At 40.1% G+C, this 19,241-nt stretch overlaps 1 protein-coding gene across 1 annotated transcript in view; it reads left to right on the top strand.

Moving 5' to 3' along the window:
* The window catches only part of Psmb2 (proteasome 20S subunit beta 2), a 31,179-nt gene extending 17,939 nt beyond the window's left edge, over positions 1–13,240 (top strand). Inside the window, exons 4-6 of the mRNA XM_027937499.2 lie at positions 9,099–9,261; positions 10,715–10,764; positions 13,006–13,240. Of these exons, the coding sequence (XP_027793300.1) occupies positions 9,099–9,261; positions 10,715–10,764; positions 13,006–13,113 (321 nt within the window). The 3' untranslated portion in view covers positions 13,114–13,240. The remainder of the gene's footprint in view (positions 1–9,098; positions 9,262–10,714; positions 10,765–13,005) is intronic.
* The last annotated feature ends 6,001 nt before the right edge of the window (positions 13,241–19,241 follow it).

The raw sequence follows: 19,241 nt of genomic DNA, 5'->3' as shown, positions 1-19,241 counted from the left end.
GTTGGTTTTGCCATTGCACAATCAGCAATTTTATTTTGATGTTATTTGGGGGTGAAAGCGGTATTTTTGATTAGCAAGTAAAATTAATGTAGAAAACAAATACTGTGTTAACTAGTTGGTATAATAAGGCATCTGTGCCATGTTGCATTTCAACTCATTAAATTTCTAAACTTCTAATTACAATAAGCTTTCAACTTTGATTTGGGGAACCAATCAAACTTGTGGTTAGTGATGGCTTTAGAAAACTAAAGTTTTTAGAAAATTTGGAATTATTGAGGGGGAACTTTAAAATGAGGTTTGTTAAAGATTGAAATATATACAATATTATGTTTTTTTCTTCTAAAGTTCTTTGTGCTGTCATGGCACAAATTAAATCTAAAGATTTATTGGGCACCTACTGCTTACCAGGCTGTCTTCCAGAAACTTTAATATAATTAAGCACTTTAATTCTTCACAACTCTTGTCAGATAAGCAGGTTATCCCCCACATTACAGATGGGGGCACTGGAGGCTCCAAGTATCTAAGGTATACCAAATACACTTTCAGAGAATGATTTAAGATAGAAAAGAAACAGGAGTGGCACATTCTGGTAATCCTAGCTACTTGGGATTACAAATTCAAGGCCAGCCTAGGCAATTTATTAAGACCCACTGTTAAGAATTAAAAATAAAGGGCTAGAGCCCAGTGTGTGATAGCACACGTGTGTAATTCCAGCAGCTCAGGAGGCTGAGGTAGGAGGATCACGAGTCCAAAGCCAGCCTCGGCAAAAGCAAGGTGCTAAGCAACTCAGTGAGACCCTGTCTCTAAATAAAATACAAAACAGGGCTGGGGATGTGGCTCAGCCGTCTAGTGCCCCAAGTTCAATTCTCCAGTACCAAAAAAATAATAATAGTAACAAAGGGCTGGGATTGTAGCTCAGTGGTAGAACACTCCCTGAGTTTAATCCCCAATACTATAAAAAGAAAAGAAACAGGAAAAACTTGGTTGGACTATCTCGTTTTCAGAGCAATGTTTCTTTTATTTCATTTTGGGCTTCTGGAAGTCTAAGGTTTGTTTTGTTTAAAGCATTCTTGCTTCCTTATTTCTCAGTCTAGTATGAGAATTTATAAACATGAGTTGGTTTGTTGTTTTAGTGATATAAAAGATAAGTGTGTCTGAAATAAGGAGAGAACAAGTAAAGTCAGGCAATCAATTTGACTTCTCTGTGAAGCTCAGTATTATATTCTGATTCTGATCAGTTTAAATTTATACTTTTTTTTTTCCAGTCACAAGATTAAGAGGAAACAGCTTTCAAGTTCCAAATCTCTACCTTTTCTTTGCTCCAGTGGTACCTGTAGAAACAGGACACTGACCTACCTCAAGTTCTTTCTTGTATCTGCTCCTTTGCCAATGTTCTTCTCTATACCTATGTCCTCACATGGCTTTTAATTGCTAGTTCAGCATTTATCAGGGAAACTTTTCTCTGAACTTACCCCACCACACTTTCTCTCTCTCTCTCTCTCTCTCTCTCTCTCTCTCTCTCTCCTCTCTCTCTCTCTCTCTCTCTCTATATATATATATATATATATATATATATATAATCCTCAAATTCTTTGTGCTGTCATGGCAACTTAGGAATATGTCTCTCATTTTATCCTGTTGGAATTATTTCCTTTGCTGTCTTACAAACATGAGTGTGAGAGCATATATGTTCATGACAATAAAACCGCTTAACTGACTGTCTCTTTATTTGTTCTCATTGACTTTGGCAGTACACTGTTTTCTCTTTCCAGCTGCTTATGAAAATGGCTCTATTTAAGCTATTGAGTCTAAGCTGAGCTTTTAGCATTTGCATGACCACTTTTCCCCTTGAGAGTCTTCTTCTCTTTCTTCCTTACCTTTTCTGTTCCACTGATTATTCAATCCTATTAGTTAGTTCACTTTCTAAATGCATATTTAGAAATATATAAGAAAGATATATATGTGCCATGTCTCCCCCTCATTCCTTTCTGCTTCTGCCTTTGGTCTTCATCTTCCATCTATACTATTAAAGTATCCTCTTTTCTCCCTTTCTGTTTTTCTCATCCCAGTCAATCTTCCATGCAGTTACAGTCCTAAAGTGGCAATCCTTTGTATTACTTTTCTATCTAAAAATCCTCTATTTTAGGAGAAGAGGAGTTGGGTGCTGTGATACATGCCTGTAATCCCAGCTGTTGGGAGACTGAGACAGGAAAACTGAAAGTTTGAAGCCTTCTGGGCAACTTAGTGAGACTCTCACAAAAATAAAAAGGGTTGGGGATACAGCTCTATGGTAGAGCACCCCTCAGTTCAATCTTCAGTACAGAGAGGGGAAAAAGAAAAGGAGTGGAAGACAAATACTGAAACCTGTGGAGTATCTGTTCGAGACATCAGGATTCATCAGGGTTTCTTGGCACCAGTTAACCTATGTCCTGACATGAAAAAAAGCAGGGGGATGGGAGTGATAAATTTTGTTTTGGCAGGGGGATGGGACTGATAAATTTCCACTGACTCTGTGGTTTACATATTAAAGTTCATTGTCTTTAGTCCATTAGGTAAATAACTCTGCTTCCTGCAGAATTCACCTAATCCTCCAAGTATATATGCCCCATATTCACCAGTACACAACATTCCATGCTCTTCCTTTTCTTTACTTTTATACACGCTATTTCCTTTGTCTGGTACCCACATCTACCTTGGGAGCTTCTTCCAGATTTAGGCTTCCATTTTTATTACCTGGCATAATAAATACTATATTTCTCATAAAAGTAAATGCTAAATAAACAATTATGGAGTTTATTCACATTCCAAATGCAGAAGTGAAATTGGTTGGAGCTTTTGCCCATTTTGTAATTATTCTGTCTTATAGTCCCAGAAAACTCTTATAGGGTTTGGTTGAAACCTTTTATAAACTGTGTACTTTTTTATACATAATGCTAAAAGAGCTTGAATCTACACATGGGTTTCCTTTAAAAAAAAAATAAAAATGTATAAACTGAGTGTGGTAGCACAGGCCTGTAAACCTAACTATTTAGGGGACTGAGGCCAGAGGATTGCAAGTTTGAGGTTAACCTGGGCAACTTGGTAAGACCCCATCTCAAAATAAAAGTAAAAAGGACTGGGGATGTAGCTCAATGTTAAAAACACCCCTGGGTTCAATCCTCAGTACAAAAAAAAAAGTACTCCAGAGGATTAAAGTCAGGCTATGAATGATTCTTCCCATCCTCTTTCCCAACCAAATAACCATAATCTTTTAGAGCTAGAAAGGTATTTAGGTCATGATAATTAGAAGTTGCTGAATTTTTAAAAGTGTTTGAAATAGTGAATTTCGTTTCAGGTATAAAACCTTTTTTTAGTTACAATGGGAAATTTGGAATTTTAAAGTTATACCACCAAACCTAACAAAGGTAGTAAATTCTGTTGGTTATTAAAAACAAATTCCTGGCCAGGCATGGTGGTGCATGTCTGTAATCCCAGTGGCTTGGGAGGCTGAGGCATGAGGATCATGAGTTCAAAGTTAGCCTCATCAATTTAGCTAGGTCTTATCTCAAATTACAGTAATGGGCTGGGGACTACAGTTATAGCTCAGTGATATAGTGCCTCCTAGCACATGTGAGGCACTGGGTTCCATCCTGAGCACCATATAAAAATAAATAAATAAATGAATAAAATTGTGTTCATCTACAACTAAAAAAAAATTAAAAGTGGGTTGGTGGGGCTGGGGTTGTTGCTCAATGTTAGAGCACTTGCCTAGGACATGTGAGTCACTGGGTTCAATCCCCAACACCACATAAAAAAACTAAATAAGCAAAATAAAGGTATTGTGTTCATCTACAAATAAAAATATTTAAAAGGGGGGGGGCGGCGGCGGCAGTGGCTGGGGATATGGTTCAGTGGTTAAGGCCCCTGGATTGATTATTAATGAAGTTGAAAAATGGGCATTGACAAAGCAGTTAAGATGTTGATTATCTATTATGACAGGTATCTATTGACTAGTAACTTACATGTAGCATAGTTTTAGGAATCATAATTGTGATTTAAGGCTGCCTTTTTAAAATTTAAAAAATTATTGATTGTATACAGTGTGAGAAGTGAAATAGAGAACAATGGACTGGTATGTAAAATAGTACATTTTGAAATATTTGAGTGTGCAACTGACATTTACATATTGAATCATATTTTTATACTAATTTCCATTTTGTGTAGGCAGCATGGTTTCCTGGAAAAGACTTGCAGTTGGGAATTCTGGTCTTTAAGAATAAAGGATGCTAATTACCTGTGATTTTAGGGCAAGTCACTGTCTCTTCTTTGAACATTAGTCCTCACGTGTAAAAAGGGACACTATGGTTGAACTTATAGATCCCTTCTAACTGTAAGCTGTATTTTCATGAAATACTTTCAATGCCAAAGATGGAATATTAAGCAGCTTTGACAATCAGGGGACTAAAGAAATAGCAGGCATAGGGCTGGAGGTATAGCTCAGTGGTGGTGTTTGCTTACTCTATAAGAGGCCCAAGTTCAATCCCTAGCACTGAAGAAATATAAAAGAAATAGTGTACACACTGTTCCTTTCAAAGTTCCTTTTCTTCTTAGGGTATTTAGGAGTCTATTTATTAAAAAATACTCAGCTCCAGACAAACTCGTTTGTCCCATTGGTGGTCTGTATCTCCTTCCATGTTATTGACCCACCAGAAATGTATGCTTCCCACACTGCTGCGCCACTAAGGTGCAGCACACCACAAAAGAAACTGCACCCCTCTTCAAGGCACCTCACTCATAGCTGTGTCGTCCTATTCAATTAGAGGTGGCAAAGGCTGGCCTGGCTCCAAAGGAAGACTGTCAATTCCTCTCCTTTTCTGTGTCCACGCTCTGCAGGATGCTTCCTCACGCCCACCTCTCTCCCCCTTGCTGTGACTTTGGCTTCCGCCAGATGTCACACCGCTGCTTGTCACCGCCCAGCCTCTAGTCGCTGATTTTGTTGTTTCAGTGTATTTGTCACAACTCTTCTCTTTAGCTATAAAATTTATGGAATTTCACGCTCTTCTTAATCACCATGGTGTTTCTTTTTCTTGATAGAGGGACTGTACAAGGAGTTGTATGCACAAGAGTGAGAGGGAGGGAAATGTTCCATCTAACTTAAGGAAAGTTTTTGTGTGTGAGATGTGGACTCCCACCCCCCAAATATATAAGAGTCCAAAGTGGAACTGTGCTTATTTCAGTAGGACTCAGAGGCCTAGAGATACTTTAATGGTTGTAATTTAAATTTTTATTATCATTTTAAATTTGTACATCTTATTGGGTATATTGAAATAATTCAACACATATGTATACAGTGAATGTTTATCAAATCAGGGTAATAAGTGTTTCCATGTCTTTAACCATTAATTATTTTTTGAGTTGGGAATTTTATATTCTTCTTGTCATTTTGAATATTATTATAGATTGTTTGCCCAGTAGTTACCCCACTATGCTAAAAGAACAACCAGGAATACTTTCTCTATGCTGTTAGATACTTAAGTTCATTTCAGTTCCATGTACTTCAGGAAGAAGTACATAGAAGATGTGCTTATTAGCTAATACCCTTGACTTAAATTTTATTCCTTTTACAACTATAGAAAGCTGGACAATTTTATTCTTTCTCTGTGTAGCATCTTGGGTCTAAAGAGAGGTAGAAAGAGAAAGATCCAGAGCTAAGCTAAAAGCAACAGATACGTGAATTTGTAGAAATACTAGCATTTGGGGCTGGGGTTGTGGCTCAGTAGTGGAGCACTCACCTAGCATGTGCGAGGCAGTTGATTTGATCCTTAGTACCACATAAAAATAAATTTAAACAAAATAGAGGCCTTGTGTCCAACTACAACTAAAAAAAAAAAAAAAGAAAGAAATGCTAGCAGTTGACTTGAACTTGGGTCAGTTTTCAGATACAGACCTTTCACTTTCTTACATTGGTTTAGTGCTTTTTTTTTTTTTTTTTTTTTTTTTTTTTGGTGTGTGTGTGTGTTGTATTAGGCATTAGCCACATGTGTAATGCTTTCTGACATGGTTATTATCCATTCAACAAATACTTATTGAGCATGTGTTATATACTTAAATATCATTGAACAAGCCAGAAATAGTCCTGCCTTCTTAAAGTTTGTAATTGGCATAAATATTTGAGTAGGTGGATTGTTGTATTTATATTTTGTTTTTTTCTTGAGCACACTACAAGCAGTCACATATGTGTATGCTGTAAGCTAGCACAAAATTGAACTCCTTAGAATTTACCTTGTTCTAGGAAAACACTAATAAATTCAGAAGAAGAAATATAACAGTTATGAAATGTATAACTATGGCTTTGTCACTTTGAATGCTGTGATTCTTAGAGTGAGAGAATGATAGTATGTAAAATTTTATTTGAAGTTTTAAAAAACTAGTGTGAGCTAGAGATCTTCGATAGAGCATTGTCAGAATTTCAGAAACTGCAAGTTGTTACACAGATGTATTGATTTAATTAGTCTGGATAACACCATTTATTTATGCTTAAGCATCTCACACATGTAAAAGTTGGTAATTCGGAGTCGCACAGTATTTGTGAGTTATCTTTTATACCAAAGTTGTAGCTTCTGAATACCAACTTTGGTGAGTACGTGTATCAGATGCTTAAGCATAAATAAATGATATTATATAGACCAATGGAGCAACATAGTTTGCTTATGGAATTCTTTTTGTCATAGGGTTTTTTGTTGGTTTGTTGATTGGTTGGTTGGTTTGGTACCAGGGATTAAACCCAGGGACACTTACCACTAAGCCACATCCCCAGTCCTGTATATTTTATGTGTGTGTGTGTGTGTACTTTTTTAGTTGTAGGTGGACATGGTAGCTTTGTTTTATTTATTTATTTTTATGTGGTGTTGAAAATCAAACCCAGTGCCTCACACATGCTAGGCTAGTGCTCTACCACTGAGCCATAACCCCACCCCTGCCCTTTTTATATTTTTATTTAGAGAAAGTGTTTTGCTGAGTTGCTTAGAGCCTCATCTAGTTGCTGAGGCTGGCTTTGAACTCATAATCCTCATACCTCAGCCTCTGGAGCCACTGGAATTATAAGTGTGCGCCACTGCACCCAGCTGCCATAGGTTTTTATGTAAAATCTTCCGGCAGTGGCTTTTAAGTAACATTAATTGTTCTAAACACTATTTAATATTAGAAGATAGGCAAGAGCCTCATTAGAAACAGAAACATCTGGGTTCTGCTGGTTAAGGACTCTTTGGGATCTGAGCAGATCCCTATATACCATTGCAATTGAGTAAGATTGTTTTGGTTAATCATGCAGTGGGTGTTCTGACCAGAGAGTGGAGAAGGGTAGAGTTATCCTCTTAGAAGAAAGATTAACTTATTTTGCGATGAGTAATAAACTGTATTAATTTTCTTAGGGAAGAGAAATCAGAATCATTTGCTGTTCTCACTCTCTCTCCCCCTCCCCACTCCCTCTCCCTCTCCTTGCCCCCTACCTTTCTCTTCCATTCTAGTTTTAACTGTAAGAACAGCAGTGTATTGAGATTTTGAAATGCTATCTTCACACTTTTAAAATATTGCTATCAGGTATGGTTGCACGTGTCTGTAATCCCAGCGTCATGGGAGGCTGAGGCAGGAGGATTGCAAGATCAAAGCCAGCCTCAGCAAAAGTGAGGCACTAAGCAACTCAGTGAGATCCTGTCTCTAAATAAAATGCAAAATAGAGCTGGAGATGTGGCTGAGTGGTTTAGTGCCCCTGAGTTCAATCCCAGTCACCAAAAAATAAAAATAAAATTGCTATTAGTTAAATATATTTTTATTTTTAGCTAATTTAAACAGTTGGTTGTTTACAGTGGCAAGTTTTCAAAAAAGGTGGCTAGGATGTAACTAATACACTGGGAATTTAGGTAAGTGTGTTGATTCTTCTAGAATTTGAGATGTTTCACCTGTATTGTTTTTTCTCAAAATACTCCCTAGAAGATGGAAAGGGGAGGATTAATTAGCTCACTTTTACACATAAGAAAACAGAAGCTCATAGGGGTTAAGCATCTTGCCTAAGGTGAGACTTACTGAGAAGGTAGTCCCGGGCTGACAGAGAATTCCAGAGCTTGGCAGAATGCAGCACATTACTCTTGGGAAGTGTGATAGGCAGGTAATAATTTCCTCAGAAGTCTTGACCACAACTGGTCAGTTCTTTTTCTTCTGAGACCGTTCACCATCTTATCCTCAAAGCAGAAAGTTGTTTGTAGGTTAAGGCTCCTCTGTAATCTTTAAGAGATTTTTAGGAACTCATTCTAGTTAGTACCACTGGTTTGAGAGAAAGATTCTAAGTAAACAATAATACTTTCATGTGTTCTAATATGAGTTTCTTCAGGCTACCAAGTGCCCATGTTAATCAGTGTTGACCGAATACGAATTGTCACTTTTAGAATCATTAGCTATAATTACTTCATGATCCACAATAGGGTATATGCACAATTAATAGAATACATACATTAAGTATAGGGATGGTCACAAACTAAAAATATTAAAAAAAAAAAAAGGTCTGGTGATTTGATTTAAATATTTGAGATGTACTCCCTACCTCAAGAATTGTAGGGCACAGTGTATCACTTTAGTTTTTGGTCCCAGATGCCCAGACTGAGCTTAGATTTTATTTTGAGAAGCAATTTCATGTTGCCAGGCGGGCCTTGAACTCCTGGGCTCATGAGCTTGTTTGTTTTGGATGATGTGATTGGAGCTACTTTCGTTAGTCTGTGGCCTGACACTCAGAATTGTGTTTGTTGGTTTCAACAGTTAGGAGTGACACAAGGCCACCCATGCTTTGCTTTTGAAGTGCTTTTGTGTCAGGTTCTTATCCATAGGCTTTAAGAACAAAGCAGCCTTTTCATATTTCTCCAAATGTTCAAAGGGACCAAGTTGACCTCCCTTTCACCTCTGAACACACTTTAATCTTCTAGATTTCTCTGCATTTTTACTTTCATTGTGATTTACTCAGTTGCTGCTAAATTTCTTATTCATCAAGAGTTACAATATTCCCATTTGCCTTGGGAAGGGATGTTGCTGTTCTGCTTTAATCATCACCTTGCCATTTCTTTCCTTTGCAGACCCCATATCATGTGAACCTCCTCCTGGCTGGCTATGATGAACATGAGGGGCCAGCACTCTACTACATGGACTACCTGGCTGCCTTGGCAAAGGCCCCTTTTGCAGCTCATGGTTATGGTGCCTTCCTGACTCTCAGTATCCTGGACCGATACTATACACCAAGTAGGTACCAGCACTGCAGGGAAAGAGCAGTAGCAGAGCCCTTCACTCACTACTTCCCAGTTTGCTCACCTTGGAGTTGGGTGGCCAGGTCCTGAATAAAAGCTGTGGGTCAGTAGGATCTTCACAAATTTGTTAATAAAAGACTTTTGTCAGCCAAAATGAGATATTGTATATCTCTAGAACTGGGTTTTGGTTTGTGTTAAAGGGGGTTTGGAGTATATGTCGTAGTGAGTAAAACATTTTTATTAGATTCTATAATTCTTAAATTACAAGAATTAAGTTATTTCACTCATTTTGCTCTTCGTAGATGCCCATTGACATTTCAGCTATAGAGAATGAGCGAGTAAATCAAGTAGTTTGTGCATCGTTTTGAACTTGTGAAAATGAACAGGTTCCCAGCATGACAACTGATGGTTTCTTTGTTTAAACATCAAAGCTTTTTAAAGTTGAAGATGGGCCCTTCATTTGGTTCTTAGCCCCTGATTACCGCTCTCTTCTGAAAGAAAAAGCTGTTCGTTTACTTGTCAGTACACTGTCAGCTTTCCAGAACTTCAGACCCAGGGATGCTTTTCTGCTAAGTTCTATCTTCTGACCTCAATCTCAACCTCAACTTCAGCCACTGTGGGCAATTGACACTTGGAATTCTTAGTTTTTACAGACTATAGATAATAGCACAGATAATCTCTTCTCTCCTTACATTCCATTCTTCCCTCTCTGTGTCATAAAAATCTGGCATGTTCATTCCTTTTTGTGCTGCCCTCTTGCTCAACCTCAGCCCTACTGGAGCTCCAGGCCACATCTTGAAAAGAATTAGCCTGGCCTCCTAGTGACTGTCTCTTGATTTGGCATATGTCCGTAATACAGCTGATTTGCCCACCAAAATAACCAACAACCACCCCTGAATTCTAACTGTGTAATATGTCAACCCAGTTTGCCATGCCCATAGACAGTTCCTTTGCATCCTGTTTTAGGAGCATCCCAGTCCCATCCTACAAATCCTCATCCCATTGTTAAACTGAGACCCCACTGAGAAAGTGGGGCTAAAACTCTGGCCCTGTCCTCCCTTTCCCTGATTTGCAGCTGGCTGGGGCAGATGGAATTGATTTAAGCCTGGACTAAAGGAGGGTGGAGGGGGTGAGTTATGATAAAGAGAGGCAGGCTGCTGGACTTCTTCAGAGGCGGGTCCTGGCCAGGGGAGGCAGAATTCCGTCATGCTTACTCTTCTCTGTAGCAAATCAATTTGCAATGGCTTGCGGCTGCTGGAGCACTAGGTCTGGGGCACCCTCGATTGCATATGGAATAAGTTTGTTTCAGGCTAGAAGGCTAAGCATTTTTTGCCTTTTCTGTTTGTGTGGCACTTACACATAAAGAAGTTTGAAACTTCATCAAAAGCCTCTGAGAGTTGGACATAATGACAGTACCTTGAGTATTTGGCCTGTCTGTTCTCTTTCAGCTATCTCACGTGAGAGGGCAGTGGAGCTTCTTAGAAAATGTCTGGAGGAGGTGAGTAGCTCCCATGGGATCCTGAAAGGAATGTTTTGTGTCTCTCCTTGCCAATATTGTACCTGTTCCTTGGTTGCTTTTGTTCTGGGCCTTGCCAGAAGGTGTAATAAATACCCACTGACCAGATGTGAAGTTGCTGCCAGTTTGGTGTAAGTAACAAGTTTATTTTTCTTTCATGGGTCACCTCCTCATCAATGTCAATTTTACAATGTAATTACTTTATTTCTGGTTCATACAGACCATTCATTGGTTCTCTTCAGGGTATAAGAATCATCTGGGGAACTTGTTAAAAAGGCAAGTTACTGCCAGGCTTGGTGGCACACGCCTGTAATCTCAGAGGCTCAGGAGGCTGAAACAGGAGGATCACAAGTTAGGAGGCAGCCTCAGCAAAAATCAAGGTGCTAAACAACTCAGTGAGGCCCTGTCTCTAAATAAAATACAAAATGGGGCTAGGGGTGTGGCTCAATGGTTGAGTGCCTCTGAGTTCAATCCCTAGTACAAAAAAAAAAAAAAAAGCAGGTTACTGCTGGGCATAGAGTATATACCTTGTGATCCTCCTGCCTCAGCTTCTGCAGCCTGGCAAGACTGAGGCAGAAAGAGCACAAGTTCTAGGCCAGATGTGGTAACTTAGCAAGACCATAAAATGGGCTGGACATGTAGTTCAGAGCATCCCTGGGTTCAATCCCCTGTACCACAAGAAGAAAGGAATGAAGTAGGTAGGTAGGTAGGTAGGTAGGTAGGTCACTATCCATGCCCCAGCCCCTGATTCTGATTCTACTGTCCTGAGACTGAGAATCTACTTTTTAATGGGCAGTCCCAGGTAATTTTGCTATAGGTGATATTTGGTGCCTTTCTATCCATACCTACGATAAAAATCATTGCCCTGGACTTAATACTTGCTCTGTTCTTGTGCCACCTGATATTGCCCTACTGTCTACTCCCTTAACTGTGCATGAGCCCTTGTAATATGGAGAAAAACCCTTCCCAGTGCATTGAGGAGGCAGAGGAAAGAGTAGCATTTGGTTGGTGAGACAAGAACCTGTACCCTCCTCATTCTAGTACTATTCCTGAGAGTCTCAGGCTTTAGGAGTGATTGTAGGATGAGATGGCAAAAGCAGCTCCATTAGGTTTCTTCGTTCTTTTACTCTTCTTGTGGCCTAAGGATGAATTTATTGAGAGAGTGGCAGGATGGGAGCAGGTATGGAGGCTTAGCAGTAATGTCAGTTTGCCTGTTACACCATCCTGTCCACAGTGCCCTCTCCCTTCTTCCTCTTGGTTGTAAATCCCCTTTCCAAAGCAGACACTGAAAATTTAAACTCATGTCCTTTTTTTTCCCCCCATGTACTTTTATTAACCATCCAGCTAAGAGACCATATGAGTCCCAAATGTTGCAGGGGGCTGCTGGGAAGAAGCTACTGGAATATCAAATGCTCTTGAGATTTTATTCCCTGTGTATTCTAAAAAGAATCCATTTAGAAACCCTTAGTTCCTTATTATCACCTTTTCCTGATCTTGGAGCTTTAGAGGATTCTGGAAATGGAACGAACTGTTGCTGCCTAGTCCTCAGCTGCAAAGGAAATGGAAACATGAAGGAAAGGAGAGTTAAACCTGAGGAGGTAAACATTTTCAGGATAGGCTTCTAAGGGAGCAGCTGAAAAGCCTGGAGTCTTCTCTCTGGAGGTTCCAAGTGAGGTGTCCAGAAAGAAAAGATTTCAAAGCTGTGTTTCCCAGTAATCTCCCAGCTGGATTTGTGTGCTGATTATCTCCTTCCATGCACATACTCCACAGCCCCTTTGGAACAGCCTCAGCCTGAACTGGAGGAGACAGAAGTGGGACTTGTTCCAAGAACTGTTCTGTTGATATCCTTCTCACCACTCTGGCAACTGCACATAAAGTTTACTCACACTTGCCTGGTCCTTCTGATGTGGGTAGATGACTGGAGCAAATTGTTGAGTCCTAGGACAGCAGGGATAAGAACATTGGATTGTCTCTTTCTTTCAGCTGACTAACCAGAGATAGATCTCCAGCTTCATCTTCCAGATCACACTTCAGTCAGCCTCCAGCTGATATATGGGCATTCTTGTGTGCCCTAGTGCCAGCTGCCCCAGGAGAATATCTGAAGGGATATTCCTACAAAAGCAGGAATTTTTATCTGCTTATGTTCACCATGCCTAAAACAGAGCCTTCCACATAGTGTTTAATAAATGTTTGTTAATTGGTTTCCTTTACATCTCTCTACAGCTCCAGAAGCGCTTCATCTTGAATCTGCCAACCTTCAGTGTTCGAATCATTGACAAAAATGGCATCCATGACCTGGATAACATTTCCTTCCCTAAACGTGAACCCTAACATCGTACCCTCCTTCCCACTTGCCAGGAAACTGTTTTTGACAGGAACCTTTAATTTTTTCTACTCTTTGGATGTGTACTCGTGAAAGATGGTTAATTCTGAATAAAATTAAATATGGGTAAATTAACTTTCCTGACTTGGCTTTTAGTGTAGCTAACATCACTTCAGAAAAGAACTAGACAGAGGATTGTGTTTTTACCAGAACTCTCCTTCCTCATACCCCTTTTCCTATGTTAATGCTTTAACTGCCTTTAGCAGCTGACAGCCCTACATTCTGCTTCACTGCCCAGCTTCTTTTCTAACTAGCTCTTTCATTTATTTGCTTGCTAATATCCCATTCCCTCTAGAGCAGTGGTTCTTTTTGCCAGTAAGCTTACACTATTTAAATTAATTTAGGGGGGTATTACATACATTTAGCAAATTGTGCAAATAATACAAAAACACATAGTAAGAAATGTCTCCTCTCATTCCTTACAGTCTGATCCCCTGCTTATCTTCCCAGAGAAAACTTCAGTTACAATTGTTTTTTTTAAGAGCAATTCTAAGTACCAAAAAAGAGAGCTTCTATTCCTGTGTAAAGTATGCATACACACATACATATAGACCACATCCCCTTTAAAAAGTCTTTTAAATGTTCTGTGTATTGCTTGTTACATTTAACACTATATTAGAGAGTTATATAATATCCCTTTAAATTGGTATCTGTGGCAGTTAACCAGATAGGTACTTTACCTCACTCTAGCTTTTTGGGAATAACATGAATATTCTGATCAGAGCCACTAAAACAGTAGTTTCTCTCTGTGTGTGGTGCTGGGGATCAAATCTAAGACCTTGTACTTGCTAAGCAACACTCTACCACTGAGTTATACCCCTATACCCTAACCAGTGGTTCCTTCCTAACCAGATGCTTGTATCAGAATCACTTAGGGCATTTCCTTTCTTAGTGTACAGATTAGGCTCACCTCTAGATTCTAAGTAACTCTGGGGTTTAGACATAAGAATTTTAAAAATTTTTTCCAATTTATTCTTATCTTCTATCGTGATAGAAAACTACTGGGTTGAATTCTTTGGAGCTGTGGCTCTCAGACTTTTAGTGTGCATTGTAACCCACTTTAGGGCTTAGTGAAATAGATCACTGGGTCCTACTGCCACCGTTTATTCCTGTTTGGGTAGAGCCTGAGGTGTTTTTTTTTTTTTGGGGGGGGGGGTACCAGGAATTAACTCAGGGGCACTTGCCCACTGAGCCACATCCCCAGCCCTATTTTGTATTTTATTTAGAGACAGGGTCTCACTGAGTTGCTTAGTACCTTGTCATTGCTAAGACTGGCTTTGAACTCGAGATCCTCCTGTCTCAGCCTCCTGAGCCACTGGGATTACAGGTGTACACCACCGCGCCTGGCAAGATTTTGAATTTCTAACATTTCTAGTTGCTGATGGTGCTTATCCACCATTGAGCACCGTTTAGTCTAAGTCTTACTTTATCACAGGTATCCATAGTAGATCATAGCATTCATATGAACAGTATTGAATTAACATCAGGTTTGGCTGTCTTAATATGCTTTTTAATATACCAGTAGTAGTGCCTTATACCATAAGAAAACTAATCATCCAGTCAAGCAGGAGGAAAGATGATTCACCTCACCACAACTGGTTTCGCCTCAAACATCACTGTGATTGGACATCCAGAGCTCACCAGGAATGACACTTTCTCCTCCTTTGAATGTTAATGTCCTCAGGGCAATCTCAGGCAAGCCAGCAAACCCACCTAATTTTGATCTCTGATCATTGTGATCTCTGTTCCTGTTCTCCCTCCTGAGCCCCAAATCAACTTATTCTTTTTTTTTTTTTTCTAAAAGAGAGAATTTTTTAATATTTATTGTTTAGTTTTTGGTGGACACAACATCTTTGTTTGTATGTGGTGCTGAGGATCGAACCCGGGCTGCATTCATGCCAGGTGAGCGCGCTACCGCTTGAGCCACATCCCCAGACCATCAACTTATTCTTAACCAGCCCCTTCTAACCGTATCAAACTCAACATATCTAAAGCTGAGCCTTACCATCTGCCCCCATCCAAATGTCCTTCTCTACAATTTTGGTCCATCTTAGAGAATTAGTTACCTGTCTTCTAGGTGCCCAAACCAGAAGTGTAGGCATCATTTATGTTTAATAAATGTTTATTTGGGAATGACTTTGGTTTTACAGAAAAGTTGCAAAGATAATATAGTTTCCTTACACCCCCCTCCCATCCAGTTTCTGTTTAATGTTAGTATTTACATAACCATGGTATGTTGTTAAAACTAAGAAACCAACATCAGTACAAAACACCAGCCTTTGTTCATATTTCAAGTCTGCATCCCTACTATTCTGGTTCATTCCCCCATCAATTCTAACAACCTACTTTTGCTCTACGTTTAATCTCTTCTTCCTCCAGTTTCTCAGTTCAATACAATAGTTGACCATCCATTCCTTCAGTTCTCTTAAAACTTTCTTTTGGTTTTCCACTGCTTATAGAATAAAGCCCAGTTGTTTGGTTTGACAACAGGCATATCATACTCCTAACTAGCTCCTTGATTTCCTTTCCCTTCCACACCCCATAAAGCCCAAGGCCCAGCTCAGTTTCCATGGCCTCAGCATTGACTTAGGATTTGACAACCATATACAAGTACCTGCTGTAAGAAGTGTAAGCACTACCTTGTGGAACTTTTCTTACAGTTGTAGGTGTGTATGTGTTTTGAATCAAGATGCTCTACACTCATATTTTCTGTTTTTTTCTAGATTTTATTTCTAAAAATGCTAGCTGTGTCCTAAATTGATTTCTTAAAGTTTGAAAAACCCTAGGAATGAAATAACTCTTTAACACTCCTGGCCAAACATTGCCCAGAATGGTCTTCCAATTGGTTTCCATCTGCTTGCAGGTGATTAATACACAGAAAACAATTTATTCCTTCCCAGGCTTAGGGTGGGAGGGGTCAGGTTGGAGAAGGGAGCAGCTGTTTTGCCTGAGGGCAGGGAAGCTCAACCTTGACTGGTGAAGGGCTGGGAAGACTGAAGGAACCTGAGAGGAGGAGGAGGAAGGCACTGAAATGGCTTGAGAAGATCATGGTGTTCCCAGCTGAGCAATGGAGGCTAAGTCTTCTCGGTGTAGAACCCAGAGTCCTGGGCTGGGGCTGGGGCTCAGCGGTAATGCACTTGTCTGGCATGTGTGAGGCACTGGGTTCGATTCTCAGCACCGCATATAAATAAATAAAAATAAAAGATCTATCAACAACTAAAAAAATATTAAAAAAAAAAACAAAAAAAACCCAGAGTCCTGTCACTATTGCTATCCTTACCTTAGTCCTTTGACAAGGAAACTGCAGCAGTGCTCAAGGGAGAGGAGGGACAGGAGGGACTTTCTCCAGATTCTAGAAATCTATCAGGAGCCGGTGTGTGAGAAGAAAGCCTGTACCTCATCCTCACTCACTCCCTCATAAGGCCTGAGGGAAGGAAGGCTTTCAAACACTGCCCTTATTTCTCCTGAAATACTCTGATCTTTTCAAAGAAAACAGAAAGGCATTTTCTTTAAGTGAGTATAAACTCAAATGCACAATTTGAAAATCATGTTGCTTACCCAGTCTAAATACACTCCATTTAATTCACAGCTTCTTACTTTGCAAAAAAGAAGCTATGTAAACCGGAGTGAATACCGTTTCTTTAATCACCATCTCCTTTTCCTCAGGGCTATACCCAGCTAGTCAGAGGCTAACACACACTTTTGCTGTGGGGGGAAAATGGAAAGAATCAAATGCTGAGACCTCATTAGGCGCTGCTTATGCTACTTACACAGTCTCCACACTTGCTTCCTCTGCACTGTTAATGATCCTGACCATATGCTGGTATAGCAGAGCCTTGGGGCATGAGGGGCTAGGAAGACCTGCTTTCCCTTGTAGGGCTCAGGCCTGTGAGTCTCTCTGCATAGGGTCCATGTGTTACAGTGGAAATGAAGGGAGGGTTTTATCAAACTGATCTATGTGAGACCCACTCTGTGACATGAGAGACCCTAGGCAAGTTATGCAGCTACAATTTTTTTAATTCTAAAATAGGTCTTGCTGGGTGCAGTGGTGCATGCCTATAATCAGCTGTTCAGGAGGCTGAGGCAGGAGGATTGCAAATTTGAGGCCAGCCTCAACAACTTAGAAGAACTTGTCTCAAAAAAAAAAAAAAAAAAAAATGGGCTGGGGATGTGGCTCAGTGGTTAAGTGCCCCTGGGTTCAATACCTGGTACAAAAAAATATAGAGATAAAAATTGGTCTTGGTGAGGACTACCTGGGTCTTCATGAGAACTACCTTGTTCTTTCCTTAGGGAAAGTTGCCTAGTACTGAACAGTTCTTGAATTCTAGCTTCTTCCTTGTTTACCAAGCTTTTATTGATTTGTTTATGCTAGGTATTTTATAAGTGTTAGATTCCTTTTGTGTCATTTTAACCCCCCAAGTTCCTGTAATCTGAGATAATTTTAGTAGAAGAATGTCGCTTGCCAGGTCCTGGGCCTTGGTTACAGCAGAGCATACTTCCACCTTCCCCCATTTATCCTTTTCTATGGGTGGGTTAAGGCTTTGAAACTTCTTGGGAAAAGAAGTCACATCTTTGGACCCTTATCCTGAAACATAATGTCTGAACCTCATGTGCCTTGCATACCTTCATCTCTGCAAAGCATCCTCAACTTCTGGGCCTGACAGCATACTTGTAAAGACATGGAGGAAGAGTCATCCAGGCAGAGGCAACAGTGACTGCAGTGGCCCTCAGAGAAAGTCTGAGGACTAGAAATCCATGTAGGGCTGGGGCTATAGCTCAGTTGGTAGAGTGCTTTTCTGACATGCAAAAGGCCCTGAGTTCAATCCCCAACACCGGGGGAAAAAAAGAAAAAGAAAAAAAAATCCATATGGCTAGAGTAAAGTGGGTATTGAAGAGAATAGTTTAAGGTAAGGTTGGCAAAGTTCAGGTCATTTCAGGGCCATAGCAGGAAGGTATACCAGTGAAATCAAACCAGTAGGGAGGCTCTTGTAGACAGATGTTGAGGGTGGTGGCAGTGGAGATGGAAAGATGGATTCTGAATCAGTAAGACAGTGGGGAATTGAATGTAGAGGAAGAATCAAATATGACTCCCCAGTTCCTGGCCTGAGCAGCAGGGTAGAAGATGAGACCATTTGCAAAGATGGGACAGTTTGGAGGAGGTCATGTTTTTTGTAGAGTCAAGTCCTCCATATTGGTCCCTGGAGTTCAGGGACCAGTTAGGGCCAAAGATGCAAATTCAGGGATTAGCATCCTACAAATGATGTGTAAAATCATGGGATTGAATGAGATTCTAGTAGAGAAGAAGTTAGCTGCTAGGCATGATGGTGCATGCCTGTAATCCCAGTGGCTTGGGAGACTGAGGCAGGAGAATCATGAGTTCAAAGCCAACCTCAGCAACTTAGCAAAGCCCTAAGCAATGCAGTGAGACCCTATCTCTAATAAAATACAAAAAGGGGCTGGGGATGTAGCTCAGTGGTTAAGTGTCTCTGGGTTCAATTCTTGGGACCAAAAGAAAAAAAGCAGGAGCTGGGGATGTGGCTCAAGCGGTAACATGCTCGCCTGGCATGCGCGGGGTGCTAGGTTCGATCCTCAGCACCACATAAAAATAAAATAAAGATGTTGTGTCCATCGAAAACTAAAAAATAAACAAAAAGAAAAAAAAAGCAGCTGCCAGCAAAGTAGACAGAATTGGAACCAGTGATGTCAGGGGAAATCAGGAGAAGTTGGGAACCATGGAGTGTTTTAGAAAAGAACAAGTGGTAAGCCATGGCAAATGCCACTGTTAAATCCAGAAAAAGTCCTTTGGATTTGACATTGTGATCATCGATGACCATGCTAAGTGGATTTCAACGGACTATTAGGAACTGAAGTGGTTTGAGGAGAATTGGCAATAAAGAAAATGGAGGTAGGGGTGTAGCAACCTTTTAGAAACTCACTTGGCTGGAAGTGTTGCTCAGTGGTATAGTACCTGCCTAATATTGGTGAGTCCTCAGGCTCAATCTTCAGCATTGTAAATAGCAAAACAAATTTCAAATGCAAAGGAAATAAATAGATGGGGAAAGGATTTATGTTTTAT

The sequence above is a fragment of the Marmota flaviventris genome, chromosome 10 (assembly GCF_047511675.1).
Source record: "Marmota flaviventris isolate mMarFla1 chromosome 10, mMarFla1.hap1, whole genome shotgun sequence".
NCBI lineage: Eukaryota > Metazoa > Chordata > Mammalia > Rodentia > Sciuridae > Marmota > Marmota flaviventris.
Note: the sequence above shows the minus strand (reverse complement) of the source record. Positions and strands in the feature narration are given on the sequence as shown.